The sequence below is a fragment of the Piliocolobus tephrosceles genome, chromosome Y (genome assembly GCF_002776525.5).
Source record: "Piliocolobus tephrosceles isolate RC106 chromosome Y, ASM277652v3, whole genome shotgun sequence".
In the NCBI taxonomy this organism is placed as follows: domain Eukaryota; kingdom Metazoa; phylum Chordata; class Mammalia; order Primates; family Cercopithecidae; genus Piliocolobus; species Piliocolobus tephrosceles.
In genome coordinates this window covers 7,858,621-7,875,239 of record NC_045456.1, presented here as the reverse complement: position 1 = coordinate 7,875,239, position 16,619 = coordinate 7,858,621, and the positions used below count along the sequence as shown (strand labels likewise).

The 16,619-nt window shown below is 43.1% G+C and overlaps 2 protein-coding genes across 2 annotated transcripts; both read left to right on the top strand.

The window, feature by feature from the left end:
• Positions 1-858: 858 nt before the first annotated feature.
• LOC111531716 (carbonic anhydrase 5B, mitochondrial-like) lies at positions 859-13,822 on the top strand. The gene is made up of 3 exons (XM_026449810.1): positions 859-2,365; positions 4,050-4,145; positions 13,485-13,822. Exons 1-3 carry the CDS (start codon positions 2,231-2,233, stop codon positions 13,701-13,703), a joined length of 450 nt encoding a protein of 149 aa, XP_026305595.1. The 5' UTR covers positions 859-2,230; the 3' UTR covers positions 13,704-13,822.
• Positions 13,816-14,926, top strand: LOC111531695 (putative inactive carbonic anhydrase 5B-like protein; the record flags this gene model as incomplete). The annotated part of the gene is given in 2 exon segments (XM_023199041.3): positions 13,816-14,158; positions 14,161-14,926. Coding segments are annotated over 2 exon segments (495 nt in total), but the record flags the coding sequence as incomplete, so codon positions are not given.
• Between the last annotated feature and the right edge of the window lie 1,693 nt (positions 14,927-16,619).

Sequence of the window (16,619 nt, the reverse complement as noted above, 5' to 3'; positions counted from 1 at the left end):
ATCCATTTTTAAGAATACAGTTAAGTAGTAGTATATTAAGTACATTTCCATTATTGTACAATCATCACCACCATCTAGCTCCAGAAATCCTTTCATCTTGCAAAACTGAAACTTTACCCATTAAACGGTAGTGCCCCATTCACCCTCCCTCCAGCTCCTCGCAATCAGTATTTGGCTTTCTTTCTTTCTTTCTTTTCTTTCCTTTCTTTCCTTCTTTCTTTCCTTTCTTTCTTTTCTTCTTCCCCTCCCCTACTCTCCCCTTCTCCTCCCCTCCCCTCCCCTTTTCCTCCGCCTCCGTCTCCTTCTCCTTCTCCTACTCCTTCTTCTTCTTCTTCTCCTCCTTCTCCTTTCTTGACAGATTCTTGCTCTGTCACCTAGGCTGGAGTACAGTGGGGTAGTCTCGGCTCACTGCAACATCTGCCTCCCAGGTTCAAGTGATTCTCCTGCCTCAGCCTCCCAAGTTGCTGGGATTATAGGCGCCCGTCACCATGCCCAGCTAACTTTTGTATTTTTAGTAGAGGGGGGGTTTTACCATGTTGGCCAGGCTGCTCTCGAACTCCTGACCTCAAGTCATCTGCCCACCTCGGTCTCCCAAAGACCACAGACATGAACCACCACGCCCAGCCAGTATTCTGCTTTCTGTCTCTATGAATCAAACTACTCTAGGCACCTCATATGAGTGGAATCATACGGTATTTGTCTTTTTGTGACTGGCTTATTTCACTTTGTATAATGTCCTCAGAGTTCATCCATGTTGTAGTGTGTGTCAGAATTTCCTTCCTTTTTAAGGCTTAATGATACTCCATTATATGGATAGACCACATTTGTTGATCTATTCCTTACCTTTTGGCTTTTGTGAATAACGCTGCTATGAACATGGGTGTACAAATGTCTCTTTTTGTGCTTTTGGGTATATGCCCTGAATGGGCTTTCTGGATAATCATTGGGCTCACTTTTCAGTGTATGAAAAAATTCCCTTCTCTTTTTTATAGACGTTTCCTTCTAGTATAGGTAATATTTTTTATTAACAAATACATACATCTCTGTGTACAGATTTTGTAATTGGTATAGAAGAAAGGGCATGAAATGAAATGAAAGCTTTACCAGAAATCTATTTTCTGTGTGTTTATGTGTTGAATATGTACTAGTTTTCCTCTGCTGGCTTACTTTGCAAATAACTTCTATATTAAATAGTAATTCTATTTAATTATATTTTAAAATATAAGATCACAATACAGAGCAGAAGGATAATTAGGCAAGAAAAACATGTTTTATATTTGTGGCCACCTAATAACATGTATGAATTTTATCATTATTTATGTATCCAACATTTTCTGAGTGGCAACTATGTGCAAAGCACTACACGAAGTGCCAGGAGTACTAATTGTCAACCACCCAAAGGGCAAAGTCTAGTGAGGGAAGAATACTTGAAATTAAAATTATAAAGCAAGTGTGGTTTGAAAAATGTTTCTGAAAGGGCTATGGGACCACAGAGGAAGGCGTGTGATACAGACTGCTCAGCGGAGTCTATGATGATTTCACTAAGGAGGAGCCATTTATATTAGGTATTAAAGGATGTATGGAAGTTTGCCAAGAGCATTAGAAGGGCATTCTGGACTGAGGGAAAGTCGTGCAAAGGCACATGTGATATGTTCAGGAAATGACCAAAAAAAAAAAAACAAAATGATGTGGCCAGAATGTTGAATGTGTGTTGTGGGGAGAGGCAGTGAGAGTGGTGATCATCAAAGCATAATAGGGTAGATGGAGGGCAGGCTTATCAGAAACTAGTTATTTGTAAACGAGAGAGTGGCATAGCATGATTTTGTTTAATTAGCCAGTTACTTTATGTTGTTAGATTAGCCCAGGCAACAATGCAGGGCCACAAGTTGAGATTAATCCAAGTGATAGGTGGTTGGAGATTAAATGAAGGCAATAGAAATATAAAAAATAGCAACTTTTAAAAAGCATTTCTGAAATAAAAGCAACAGAACTAGGAGGTGACATCCTCTTCCGGAGAACAGCATCCTCTTCCAGAGAACAGAAAGCAATGTTAACCAAGACCTTGAGGCGTCTCACTTAGGAGACTTGGGGGAATGGTGATGCCAGAAAATAAGTTCATGAGTGGTGGACAAGGAATGATTTGTAGAGAAGTTATCTTAATCCATTTGTGTTGCTACAAAAGAATATCTGAAACTGTGTAATTTATAAAGAAAAGAGGTTTACTTGACTCATGGTGCTGCAGGCTGTACAGGAAACATGCTGCTCACATCTGCATCTGGTGAGGTCCTCAAACTGTTTCTCCTCATGTTGGAAGGCCACGGGGAGCCAGCACGCAGAGATCACATGGAAAGAGGGAAAGGAGGAGGTACCAGGCTCTTTTCAGCAATCAGTTCTGTGACTGGACGCGATGGCTCGCACCTGTAATCCCAGCACTTTGGGAGGCTAGTGCGGGAGGATCGCTTGAGGCCAGGAATTGGAGACCAGTCTGGGCAATATAGTGAGACCTTGTCTATACAAAAAAAAAATTAAACAAAAAAAACCCAGCCAGGCATGGTGGCACATGCCTGTAGTTCCAGCTACTTGGGAGGCTGAGGTGGGAGTGTCACTTGAGCCTAGCAGGTCAAGGCTGCAGTGAGTCACAGTTGTGCCACTGTACTCCAGCCTGGGTGACAGAGTGAGACCCTGTCTCAAAAAAAGAAAAAACCTAAATCAGTTATCTTGGGAGCTAAGAGTAAGAACTCACTTCCACCCGAATGGCACCAAGCTATTTATAAGGGATCTGCCTGCCTCCCAAGTAGCACCTCCCATGAAGCCCCACCTCCAGCATTGGGGAGCAGGTGTCAACATGAGACCTGGCAGGACCAAACAGACCATATGCAAACCATAGCAAAAGTATAGGGAGATCATAAGGAAATATAATTGCTTCTTATAACTTTTTTGTAATTTAGGTTTTGTTTGGTTTGTTGGTTTTGCTTTTTTTTTTAATAGGATCTCACTTTGTCACCCAGGCTGGTGTGCAGTGGTGCAGTCATAGCTCACTGCAACCTTGAACTTCTTAGCCCAAGTGATCCTTCCGTCTCAGCTTCCCAAGTAGCAGGGACTACACAGTTGCGTACCACCACACCCAACTCATTTAAAAATTTTTTGTAGAGACGAGGTCTCACTGTGTTGCCAAGGCTGGGCTTGAACTCCTGGCCTCAGGTGATGCTCTTGCCCCAGCCTCCCAAAGTGCTGACGTGAGCCAACGCACCTGGCAGTAATTTAGTTTTAAATGTAATATCAACAATAAAAAGAACATTTTAAGTGGTCATCTCTCAAAGAAGAAGTGTGTCTTCAACTTTTTTTTTTTTTTTTTGAGATGGAGTCTTGCTCTGTCACCTAAGCTGGCGTACAGAGGCACGATCTCAGCTCACTGCATCCTCTGCCTCCCAGATTCAAGTGATCCTTCCACCTCAGCTTCCTGAGAAGCTGGGATAACAGACACCCACCACCACGCCTGCTGATTTTTGTATTTTTTTTTTTTTAGTAGAGATGGGGTTTCACCATGTTGGCCAGGCTGGTCCCAATCTCTTGACCTCAAATGATCCACCCACCTTGGCCTCCCAAAGTCTTGGGATTACACATGTGAGCCACTGCACCCAGCCAGTCTTCAAGTGTTGTCTAATTCCTATAAGGATAATTTATTTTTCTCAATATAAACATTTTCTCTTTTAAATGTAAATGGATTTTAGATGTTAGTATTTCATGGAAAGCAGAATGGGAACGAGCAAATGTTGATCCCTTACTGAAATGCGACTCAGTTTGCTATATGAATTTTTATTTTTTCTCCCTAAGTCCTTTTATTCCAAAGAAATATTAATTGCTATTCTTGCCTAAATTTCTTCCTGGTCTTTGTTTCTATCTCGTTTTGGATTGTCATATGGTTTTCTTAGTGGCTTTACTTTGGGTGAGGAAACATGTTTAAATGTCATAGGTTGACTGAGGGTGTGGGTTTATTCTGGAGAGATTCTGTGTAGTCATGTGTTAACCCTCTTTCCATGGTGTTTCAGCTGCACTTAGTGCATTGGAATGCAGTCAAATTTGAAAACTTTGAGGACGCAGCACCGGAAGAAAACGGTTTGGCTGTGATAGGAGTATTTTTAAAGGTAAAAAAAACTCACCAACTTTAAATGATGTGGTGTATTCTAGAATGAAAAGATAGAACATTTTAATATTGTTGTTTACTTTAAGAATATTGGGATCCATACACTGGTAAGATAAATAGTGCTTGAAATACAGGATTGTTAAGGATGTATTTTAAATGGCATGAAACTGTGCCGTCCAATAGAGTGATCACAAGCCACATGTGACAGTTGAGCTCTTGAAATGTGGCTGGTGTAACTTAGGAAATGAAGATTTAATTTACTTCTAATTCACTTAAATTTCAATTAAAAAACTGATATTCAATTCAGTTATTGAAAAACTTTTGGGTCGGGCGCAGTGGCTCACACCTGTAATCCCAGCTCTTTGGGAGGCCGAAGCAGACGGATCACTTAAGGCCAGGAGTTCGAAACCAGCCTGGCCAACGTGGCGAAACCCCATCTCTACTAAAATTACAAAACTTAGCCAGGCGTGATGGCAGGCACCTGTAATCCCAGCTTCTTGGGAAGCTGAGGCACAAGAATTGTTTGAACCTACAAGGCAGAGGTTGTAGTGAGCCAGGATCGTGCCACTGCACCCCAGCCTGGGCGGCAGAGCGAGACTCTGTCTCCAAAGAAAAAAAGAAGAAAAACTTTTAAGAATGTTTGGAACCATTTGGATGTGTATATATATGTTTTCAAGTATAAATTTTTTTTAATCTAAATATAGATCAAGTATTTTGATGAAAAAGGTAGCATCCAAATTGAGATGTGCTGAAGTATAAAATACACAATAGATTTTTAAAACTTAGTATGGAAAAAACATAAACCATCTCAGTAACTTTTCTTATTGATTACGTGTTGAAGTGATAATATATTGAATATATTTGGTAAAATTATATTATTAAAAAGGATTTCATCTATTTCTTTTTACTTTTTAAATGTGGCTACTAGAAAATTAATTACTTCTGTGGCTTGTATCATACTTCTGTTTTTAAGCACTGGTATAAAAGGATAAAGGCAAATAAATAAATAATGGCTAAAATGTAAAATGTATTTTAGGCCAGGTGTGGTGGCTCACGCCTGTTGTCCCAGCACTTTGGGGAGGCCAAGGAGGGCAGATTACTTGAGTCCAGGAGTTCGAGACCAGCCTGGCCATCATGGCAAAACCCCGTCTCTACTGAAAATACAAAAATTAGCTGGGCGTGGTGGCGGGCACCTGTAGTCCCAGCTACTCGGGAGGCTGAGGCAAGAGGATCACTTGAACCCGGGAGGCAGGGGCTGCAGTCAGCCGAGATCACGCCACTGCACTCCAGCCTGGGTGACGGAGTGAGACTCTGTCTCAAAAAATAAAAAAGAATACATTTTAAACAGAAGAATGTATTTTAAACAGAAAGATAAAGGCAGATAACTCTAGGAAATCCTCATGAAGGGAACTAATATTTATGAGTGCTAAGTGACTCCATATTTGCCAAGTACTTAGTTTATCTTTCTAAGAACTCTCTGATGGCAATATTATTGTCTCCATTTTTCAGATGAAGAAAGTGAAGCTCAGTGAGGTTAAGTGCTTTCCTGCTAGGTCACACAGCTAGCTAATGGAGGACTGGGGTTAAAAATCCAGAGGCCACACTCTCATGGGGCCCCTGAGCTCTTGCAGGTTCAGCAGCCGCAGGCTTCCTGCATGCTCCCAACTTTCATCTGCACTGGAGGCTGAGTGTTTTAAGGGTACCTGGGATTTGTTTTAATCAGGTATAGTAAGACATGCAGACATGGGAATGACTGTCACGAAGGAAGAAGTTGATCCTATTCCCAGATCCCTAGAAGCTGGAGGCATGACACACTGTGCAGGGCCACATGAGGAAGTACCGGGGTTGGTCAAGAGGCAGAGAAAGTGAGGGGAAAATGTGGGCAAGAGCTTTTATTGTGTTTTCAGTGGGAAGGAACAGGTGAGGCAGGGTATGCAGGCTTGGGATTGGCTACTTCGAATAATTTCAGAGTGTTCTGTGGCCTAGGGGGCTGTCCCCACTTGGCTGATACCTGACCGTGGGGTGATTGGTGCAGGAGAACAGTGGCCCTGGTGTAAGAGCCTGATAAAGTAGATGGCAGGGCTGTAAGCTCTGGATTGCAAATGAAGGGCTCTCTTGCAGCTGTCTGTTCTCTCTGGGAATTAGCCAACCTTGGGAGGGACAGTGCTTGTGGTGTCAACAAGTCCCCAGATGTCAAAGCATTAAATACAAAAGGTATTAATAGAAAACGTGCTTTATATACTGAGGCTCCTGGAACATGCCCTTGAGGACTTAGGGGTCTGTGCCGAAAGCCTGCCCTTCATGTGCTGTAGCCTGTTTGAAGAGCTTCAGCCTCCAGGGTCCCTGTGGGGCAAGGCTTAGAAAGGCTGGGGGAGGTGAGTGGGGCAGGAGCACCTTTCCCTGTGGACTACAGGCACAACTTCAGACAGCCTGCTCATGTATTCTGTGTCCAGTTTAATTCGGCGATGTTTATAACATTCTAAATTGCCAGTTTCAGCGGTTTCAGACTGTGATTTGTTTTTAGATAATCACCAGATGGTCATTTTTAATTCATATTTCATTCCAATTCTACAGTGAGATGTCCGTTGTTTTTAATGTTTTCTCATTTGTTGTTCTTTAGCTAGGCAAACATCATAAAGAGCTATAGAAATTGGTGGATTCCATGCCATCAACTAAGCGTGGGGTAGTATTTTTTTCCTAAATTGCCTGAAATATATTTTATGTTTCAATCTCAAGAGGGGCGACATTACCAAGGCACTTTGAATTGGGAAGTTTAACTAGGGGAACTGTATTCCGGTTCTCTTTGAACATTGCCTTAGAAGGAGACCTGTAATTTATGAATGACCCTGGCCCTGGGTCACATTGCAGGGGACAGAGGTGATCATGTGGGTGGGCCAATGAGCTTCCTGGTTTTGCCGCGGTGCCGCTGAGGACTTGGGGACTCAGGAACATATTGCTGTCCCCTCCTCTGTTCCTGACACTGGCTCCTTCTAAGTCCTGGCGAACACACCCAGAGCAGCCTTCTTTTCTGTAGCTGCCATCCCACAGGCAGGGAGCAGAGAGCAGTTCTACAGAAACTTGCCTTGTCCAGCTGGAAAGAACAATGACCCACATCCTTCAGGTCGGATGCCTTTGTCCAGCCCCCCAAGATTATTTCTTCTATATTCAGATTATTTGAGATTCTATGTTCAGAATCTCAAAGGGCTGTGCTCTGGAGGCCCATATATTCTCTCCTCCCTTTCTTCCCCCACTGTATCCTTCTGGTCCCCACCTCTTTCCCCCTCCTTTCCTCTCCATTTCCCTCTTTCTTCCTCTCCCCATTTAGTACAGAATTCTGGCTCCTCCTGATCTGCATTTCATTTTTTGTTTCTATCAACTTTTATTTTAGATACAGGGGGTACCATGTGCAGGTTTGTTACATAAGTATGTTGCATGATGCTAAGGTTTAGGGTACGGATTCCATCACTCAGGTAATGAGCACAGTACCCAATGGGTAGTTTTTTAACCTACCCCTCTCTCCAGTAACCCCCAATGTCTATTGTTCCCATCTTTATATCTGTGTGCTGAATGTTTAGTTCTCTCAAGGACATGCAGTACTTGGTTTTCTGTTCTTGCATTAATTCGCTTAGGATGATGGCTTCCAGCTGCATCCATGTTGCTGCAAAGGACATGATTTCATTTTTTTATGGCTGTGTAGTATTCCATAGCGTATATATTATCACATTTTCTTTATCCAGTCTACCACTGATGGGCACCTAGGTTGATTCTGGGTCTTTGCTGTTGTGAATAGTGTGACAATGAACAGATGAGTGCCTGTGTCTTTTTGGCAAAATGATTTATTTTCCTTTGGGTTTATACCCAATAATGGTATTGCTGCATTGAATGGTAGCTCTGTTTTTAGTTATTTGAGAAATCTCCGAAACTACTTTCCACAGTGGCTGAACTAATTTACATTCCCACCAGCAGTGTGTATGCATTCCCTTTTTCCACAGCCTCACCAGCATCTGTTGTTCTTTGACTTTTTATTAATGGCCATTCTGACTGTTGTAAGGTGATATCTCATTGCGGTTTTGATTTGCACTTTTCTGATGATTAGTGATGATGAGCATTTTTCATGTTTGTTGGCCACTTGTATGTCTTGAGAAGTGTCTGCTCATGTCCTTTGCCCATTTTTTAATGGGGTTATTTGTTTTGCTGCATTTCATTTTAAAAGGAAAATTCTCAGTCTCCCTTGAAGAAGTGAAGCCTCCTTCTTTATGCACTGGCCACTGTCTAATACCTCCCAACAATACTTAGAGGAGACTGCCTGCTGGAGCCTCACTAGAATTGAGAGATCAAATGGTTTTGGTTGTTTTCCCACTGGGGAATATAAAAAATACACAGTTAATTGCAGAAACAAAGGCTGGGCATGATTCCATCCTAAGCAGCGATTCTTCAGGTAGCTGCTCAGAAGGTGCCTGGAGCTCCTCTGGACCACTGCTCATCTCCACATACTCCCTGAGAACCATCACCTCGTCGTCTGATTCCTGAGTGGTTTTCACTACTAAATAATGACTCAGTAACCCCATCTCTTGGCCAGGACGCTCTCATGGAATTTGGGTCATTGGCACTTCCTGCCTGGTGCCCACCTGTCTAGATTACTGGACCCAAGTAGGTCCAGTATCTTCCTGGTCCAGCCCTGTCTGAGTCCATCACCTGGATCATTAAGAAGCAGCCAGTAGAGGTTGATCATGATCAGGTACATTCTCTCCACAATTTTCATCTAAGGAAATCCTCGTCTCCCCTTTTAAAACAAAGCTGGGCTCAGATGTGGCATCAGTTTTAACATCTTGTAATGCTTATGCATTTTTATTGAAGTGTACCAATGTCTTATCTCAGTTTGGACATGAATTTAGAGGTAATTCAGATTAGCGAAAGAAGAGTTAAAGTGACATGTTTTTATTATACATGCATTGTGTAGATTCTCTATGAAAATTAATACCCTTTTAAATAAAAAAAGAAGGCTGGAAATGGGTGTATTCAAAACCCTTTAAAATCCTTAAGGGAGTTTTGCTATAGAATCTCAGGATAAAGACAGACTCCAGCAATGTTCATCCAGAAATTTTCATGTAAGTCAGTTGTTTGAAACTTGGAATTTATTTTTCTCTTAGAAACCAAATATAAGTGGTGGTCACTGCATCAGCACACAAAATCCTGTTTAATTCATAAACTAAACTGTAATAATAACTGCGTATACTTGTTCATATTGGATTTTTATTGACTAAAAGCTTCCAGCCTCTTTTTTATGCAGCCAGGATAACAGTGATACCAAAACCTGTCAAAGATTAGACCATCCTACCCCCGAAAAATAACAAAAGGCCAGTATCTCTGAAAAATATGTAACAACAACAAAAAAAGCTAAATAAAATACTAGAAATAGAGTCTAGTAGTGCATTAGAAGAAATATATACTTTGTCCAGGTAGGGTTTATTCCAGTAATCCAAAGATGGTTCAGTACTAAGAATGATATACTTACGATTAATGGATTTCATCCTGTCAACAAATCTATATGATCATTTCCATAGATTTCCTAAAATACATCAGATAAAACCCACCATCCCTTTAAAAAAATTTTTTTTTAATGAAACAGAAATGGAGAATTCCCTAACTGGATGAAGTAGATTTATCTCAGCTCAAAAATAAATAATATGTTTAATGTTAACTCCATGATTATTAGCATACTACATACTAAATTTAATTGAATTAACCTCAGGCAGGAGCCAATAAAGTTAGACCAAAAAAGATAAAGAACATTAGAGAAACACTAAAAACTCCTACAGAGATAATTCAGCAATTAGTGGAGTACCATGTCAGTTTATAGAAATCAATTCCTTTGACACATGTAACTCACAATTAATTAGAAGACATAACAGAAGAAGGAAGCCTATTTATAATAGAAACTAAAAAACTAAAATGCTCTTAATAAACAACATAAAATGGTAACAAGAAAACTATAAAACATTTCTGAGGGACACAGAAGACTTGAATTTATAAAATTCATACCCTGTTTTTAAATAGGAAGATATCATAAAGACACCTTTGATGTCAATTCTCCTTAAGTTGTGATTCCATAAATTTAATATGGTTTTAATAAAAATACCAACAGAATTCTAAAACTAGATATAGTACTTCTAGAGTTCATGTGGAAAAGCAAATAAGCATGAGCAGCTGGAAAAATTCTAAAGGAGAAAATAAGGAATGATTAGACCTATAAGGCTTTAAAGCCACAATAATTAAATAGTATGATACTAGCACATGAATAGGAAGATAAATCAAGGGAAGAAAATAGTTCAGAAATATGGCCAAGTACATGAGAATTTACTTTATGATAAAGATAGCATCTCAGCTCAATGCAGGAAAAGATAAATCCAGTAAATGGTATTGGGGGACAACCGAGCAGGCATTTAGGAGAAAAAGTTGGACCCATCGTTCAATCCTGACAAAAATATATTCCGGATGGAACAAAACTTCAAAGGTAAAAAAATGCCATAAAATTACGAGGGTAGGAAGATTCTTTCATACATCCAAACGGAGGAAGCTTTTCTAACTATAAATCAAAACCCAGAAGTAATCAAGAAAACAACTAGCAATTAGACTACATACAAAAATTTTAAAATCCTTTCTGATGAAAATCACCATAAACAAAAGATAGATGACATACAGGGAAAACATTTGCAACTCTGTTTACTCATTCAGCTACTATTTATTGAATGCCTACTGTATGCCAGCTACCCTTCTAGGTGTTTGAGACATCATAGTGAACAAAACAGAGAGTTAATTGCTCTAATATATAAAGAGTCTCTAGAAATCAGTTTTTAGACAATCAACAGCAAATGGTATAGACAGACAGCTTACAGTTAAGGAAACAAGAAGCTCAATACCATGTGAAAAAATTTTCAACCTTATAAAAAGCGACGAAACAAGATGAAACTACACTGAAATACGAATTTTCACGTATCAGATTAGCAGAAACCCCAAAATTATATTGCTCACAGTGCTGGTACAAGTGTGGAGCATGGGCAGCCTCAGGTGTTAGTGGTAGGTGGTAATGACACATGAATAAAGATACAAGAGACTAAAAAGTATGTTGTTTTACTAACAGTTAATTACAATATCAAAGGAAGATACAATGCTAAGTTGGTACTATTGTAATAGCTATCAGAGTGCAATTTACCAAACAGCAATTTAGCCTACACATAAACTGCAGACCTAAACAATAATACATATACATAATTATTCTTTGCCCTATTGTTTGCAAACAACCTAAATACCAGTCACCTCTATGGCATTCCTCCTCCAAAATTTGTATCCCCCATCTAAATCATGAGAAAAGACAAAACCAAACTGAAAAAGGACTTCTACAAAATACCTCACCAGCCCTCTTCAAAAGCATCAAGGTCATGAAAGCAAGGCAGAAAAACTCAAGAGTGGAGGAGACCAAGAAGGAGTAGGTTCTGGAGAAGACAAAGGACACTGGGGCAATCTAAATAAAGTCTGGAGTTTACTTAATAGTATCAACCCAATGTTAATTTCTTAGTTTGAGGAATGCGTCGTGATTATATAAGATAACGTTGGAGGAAGCTGGATGCAGGGTCTCAACCTCAGCACCACTGACATTCAGGGCAGATCATTCTTGGTTGTGGGGACTATCCTGTGTATTGCAGGATGTTTAGTTGCATCCATGCCTCGACTCACTGGATTCCCATAGTACCACCTCCCCAGGTCGTGACAACCAAAAATGTCTGCAAACATTCTTCACTGTCAATTGCAAACTCACCCCTTGTTGAACACCAAAAACACCAATGATATACATTAATCCCTAATATCAACTAACCAATAAAATGCTGTACCTCTTGGTGTATGAGAAGAAGAAACACATCTTCAGTGTCTATGAGAATGGCTTTTAACTAATCAACACCTTGATTAACCAGTAGAAGGCATATTTAGTGGTGATTCACTAATGACTGCCTATACCTCACCAGGACAAAATTGTGGTTTGTCAAGAGAGTCTTTAGTCACAAACAGAATAAACAACCACTGGCTTATGTTGCAAAAAGGATATGGGAAATTCTATAGACATTGGAAAGAAAAAATACATTAAAAGAAGTCCACACCAGGCGCAGTGGCTCATGCCTGTAATTGCAGCACTTTGGGAGGCTGACGCGGGCAGATCACCTGATGTCAGGAGTCCAAGACCAGCCTGGCCAACGTGGTGAAAACCCTGTCTCTACCAAAAATACAAAAAATTAGCTGGGCGTGGTGGCAGGCGCCTGTAATCCCAGCTACTCGGGAGGCTGAGGCAGGAGAATTGCTTGAACCTGGGAGGCGGAGGTTGCAGTGGGCCAAGATCGCGCCATTGCACTGCAGCCTGGACAAGAGCGAAATTCAGTCTCAAAAAAAAAAAAAAAGGTCTGTACCCACTCTGATGCCATTATCTTGAGACGTCTTAGATATGAATAAAAAGCCATTCCAATCATTATGAGAACCGTCTTTAGAAGAAAATGATACCATAGGAATATCTCTAGATTTTGAAAATCATATACCTAGAGATCATTCCATAAATAAGGAGTCAGGCAAAAAAACAAAGGAATTCGTCGGTGAGTGTTGGGAATCTCATTCCCCCACAACTACTGGCTGACCCCAACCCTGCATTGCAAAACACTTGGCCCCCTCTGACCTCAAAAAGCATTTGGTGCTTCCTCGTTAAGCTCTAATTAGTGTTTTCAGTATTCACCCATCTTCCTCAGTCTGGACCAAATCTATTGCCCAGTCTTCACATTGGTTGCGACGTTTTTGTCTCTTCCCAATTCTGGCATTCCAGAGGGTCAATAGGTTCCTTCTGCACGTGCTTTTGAGGGAAGTGTCCCCCCTAAAAAGTTGTTTCACACCACCTTGAACAGACTCTAAACTTAAACACTACAGTTACTAAGCAGCCTTTGGATTCTTTGTTTTTGAAGTTAGGCTTTTTCAGCTATTAGTGGAAAGTGTGCCTCACTCTACTCCAGGATTACCAATAGAAATGAAAGGACAGAAATGGCATTAGTGTTCAGAGAAGATTATCCATACATGGCTGTATGAACACTGAAAATTATATGAGGGTCAACATAAAATCAGCATTACAGGTACTAAAACATAAATCCTGATGGCTTTCACCATTTTCTTAAGAGCAAAATTGCAAAAAGTGATATTAACAGCCATCCTAGACGAATATGAGTAAATGATTTGTTTTTCCTTAAGAGAGCATCCAAGTGTATTGTAATCGTTTTCACACTGATCAAAGAGAGCACCCTTCTGTCAACAGGTATCTCCAGTTTTCAGGACCTGGCAGAAATTCTTCTACGTTCTGCCTTCAAAGGTCAGGTACAAAAAAGTAGAGGCAGCTGCCAGGCCCCTTTGCCCAGAGCTCAGTGTCTGGGACCATGAGTGGGAAGGATTGAGGCTTGGGCCTCCTTGGGCCACCAGACAGCATGGGGCACCACCCACCCGTTCTGCAGCTGCGCGCCGCAAAGCTCTGGCCTGACCGTGGCCTCCTGCTCCATGCGACACTTGCTGGCCAGACCATACCCAGCACACGGCGCCTCGTGCACTTTCCGACATTTTGATGCCAAGGGTCGCTGGTCACTGAGCACTGACATTTGATCTCGGACCGTGACCGCAGATTTTGGAAATTTCTGGCATCCCGGTGTCTACTGAAAGGCCCCACCCACTGCCCTACTCTCATAGGCAGCTACCTGAGCCGCTTCCTGGGCTGGCTCTGGGCCAGAAAGCTGCGCCCCGCCCAGAAGCACTGGGCCCTGCGGTCCAGGCCCTTCTTCCTCAGCCCCCAGATCCAGGAGAACTGCAAGGTCACCTACTTCCAAGGGAAGCACTGGGTCCGCACTCGGCCCCTCCCCACCGCTCCTCCCAGCTGGGACTACCCCCGCATCCGCATCCGCATCCGCATCCGGAGAGAGATGGTCCCCGCCCCCATCCACCTCCGGAGATGGTCCCCCAGGCCTGGAGGTGCTTTCCCAACAGGCCGCCGCTGCTGAGCAACATCAGGCCTGATTTCTCCGAGGCTCGCGTGGCTTACGTGAAGCGGTGTCTTTGGACCGCCCGCCACTCCCCCAGCCTGTCCACAGCCTGGTGACTGTGAAAATCACCCCGCCGGAGCGCAGAGGGAGCCGGACGCCCAGGCCATCTGCCTTCAAGCCTGTGATGAGAAACGGAGTGGCCCATTCCTTTGTGCCCAGGTCTAGGCCGCTGAGCAGAGGCCCCCACTCCCAGGCAGCGTTGGCTCCATCCCCCCTGGCGGCCGCCTGCCATGCTGCAGGATGTGCGGCTGCCAGGCGCCCGGTCACCGAGCCACCGCAGGAGCGCTGGGCCTGCGGGCAGCACTGCCCTGACGCCTCAGGCTTGCCTGCACCTGGAAGGAGCTTCGCCAGGGGGACCATGAGCCTCTGAGCACACCCAGCCTGCTGCCCAGCTCCAAGAGTCAGGCCTCTGCCACCACCTCCTGAGCCTCCAGCCCTCAGCGCCTTCACCCTACTCACTGTGGTTCCACCCCCACACCAGCCACCGGCCCCACCAGGGCACTTTCCACTGCTCCAGCCGACCACTCAGCGAGCCCCAGGCCCACCTCTCCTCTCCCTTAAAACCCTTGCCTTTTCCTTGCGCATTGGCCCCTGCCTTCTCCCTGGAGACAGAAGGCATGCTTCTCCGCAGTTTCCCCAGTTTCTGCAATAAAATATTTGTTGTTGTTAATAATAATAGATGTCTTTATTATAGAGATTGTCATACGCTTTCTTTCAAAGACAACACCGTGGTTTCTCCAGCTTGGCACTATTACTTGGGCCAGATGGTGCTTTCTTGTTGGTGGGGGGAGGGGGGAGGGGAGAGGGGGTAGCCGTCCTGTGCATTGCAGGGCCTTAGCAACATGCCTGGTTGCTCACCTCTAGGTGCCAGCAGCACACTCACAGTCCTGACTATCAACAATGGCTCCAGGCGTTGCCAAATACTCCCTGGAAGGGTAGAGAGGTCAGAAGTCATACTGGTGGAGAACCACTGAGGATCAGTGACCTCTAGTGGCAGAAACAGGCAAGCCTAGTCCCCCAAAATGTGCGGTTTTGTAATACACATCAAAGACGCAGGGACAAACCAAATGAAGTGGCGCATGCTGGACAGAAAACATTTTCACCAGTTTTCTAGAATGCTTGGGGTGTGAATGATTCCTGTGGTCTGGTCTTACTAGCAATCAGGAAATGCAAAATTGTTACAAATGAGCTACTATTTTAAACTTTTCAAATTGGCAACAATTTAAAAGTTAAATAATACCAAAGGCTGGTAAAGACGCATGGAATTGGAATCCCAGGTGACGCTGTAGAAGCAAGGAGTCCAGCCACTCTGGAATGGCATTTGGAAGTGATTCCTAGAACAGAAAATGCAGCTACCAGAAACCCTGTGGCACACATGCACAGACACTGGTGAGGATGTTCTTTGCGGCACTCGTCATCATAGCAGAGAATTGAAACAACCCAAATGTTCATCGGTACAGGAATAAAGTAAATACAGGATATGCTGTCGAGGGAATACTGTTCCACAGATTAAAGGAAAGAAATAAGCCAGGTGCAGTGGCTCACAACTGTAATCCCAGCCCTTTGGGAGGCTGAGGCGGGTGGGTCGCTTTGAGTTTAGGAGTTTGAGACCAGCTTGAACAATATGGCGAAATCCTATCTTCACAGAAAAAAATACAAAAATTAGCCGGGTCTTGGTGGTGTGCGCCTGTAGTCCCAGCTTCTCAGGAGGCTGAGGTAGGAGACTCGCTGGAGTCCAGGCGGCAGAGGTTGCAGTGAGCTGAGATCAGCCACTGTACTCCAGCCTGGGCGACAGAACAAGACTCTGTCTCAAAAAAAAAAAGGAAAGAAATAGTGCAGGGTTTTCTCAACATCAGCAGAATCAGGCCAAATAACTCAGTGTTGTGAGGATACTCTGAATTGTAGGATGTTTAACAGCAAACCTGGCATCTGTCTACCAGAAACCATTAGGACTACCAGCAGTTGTGACAATCAAAAATGGCTCCAGGCCTATAATCCCCGCAATTTGGGAGGCCAAGGCAGGCGGATCACTTGAGGCTAGGACTTCGAGACCAGCCTGCGTAACATGGTGAAACCCTGTCTGTACTAAAAATACAAAAATTAGCCAGCTGTGGTTGCACATGCCTGTAATCCCAGCTACTCAAGAGGCTGAGACACGAAAATCACTTGAACCCGGGAGACGGAGGTTGCAGTGAGCTGAAATTGTGCCACTGCGCTCCAGCCTGGGTGACAGAGCGAGACTCCGTCTTGGAAAAAAAAGAAAAACCAACCAAACAAAAATGGCTCCAGGAGTTGCCAAATATCCCCTGAAGGACAAAGTCACCCACTGGTGGCAACCACTGAGCTAAGAGCTACATTTTTTT

Bases quoted from the DNA above. Each gene is read 5' to 3' on its own strand.
- LOC111531716 (XM_026449810.1), top strand. From the start codon at position 2,231: ATGGTGCTGCAGGCTGTACAGGAAACATGCTGCTCACATCTGCATCTG. The intron at 2,366-4,049 runs GTACCAGGCTCT...ATGGTGTTTCAG, and splicing joins GGAAAGAGGGAAAGGAGGAG to CTGCACTTAGTGCATTGGAA. The intron at 4,146-13,484 runs GTAAAAAAAACT...TTCTGTCAACAG, and splicing joins TGATAGGAGTATTTTTAAAG to GTATCTCCAGTTTTCAGGAC.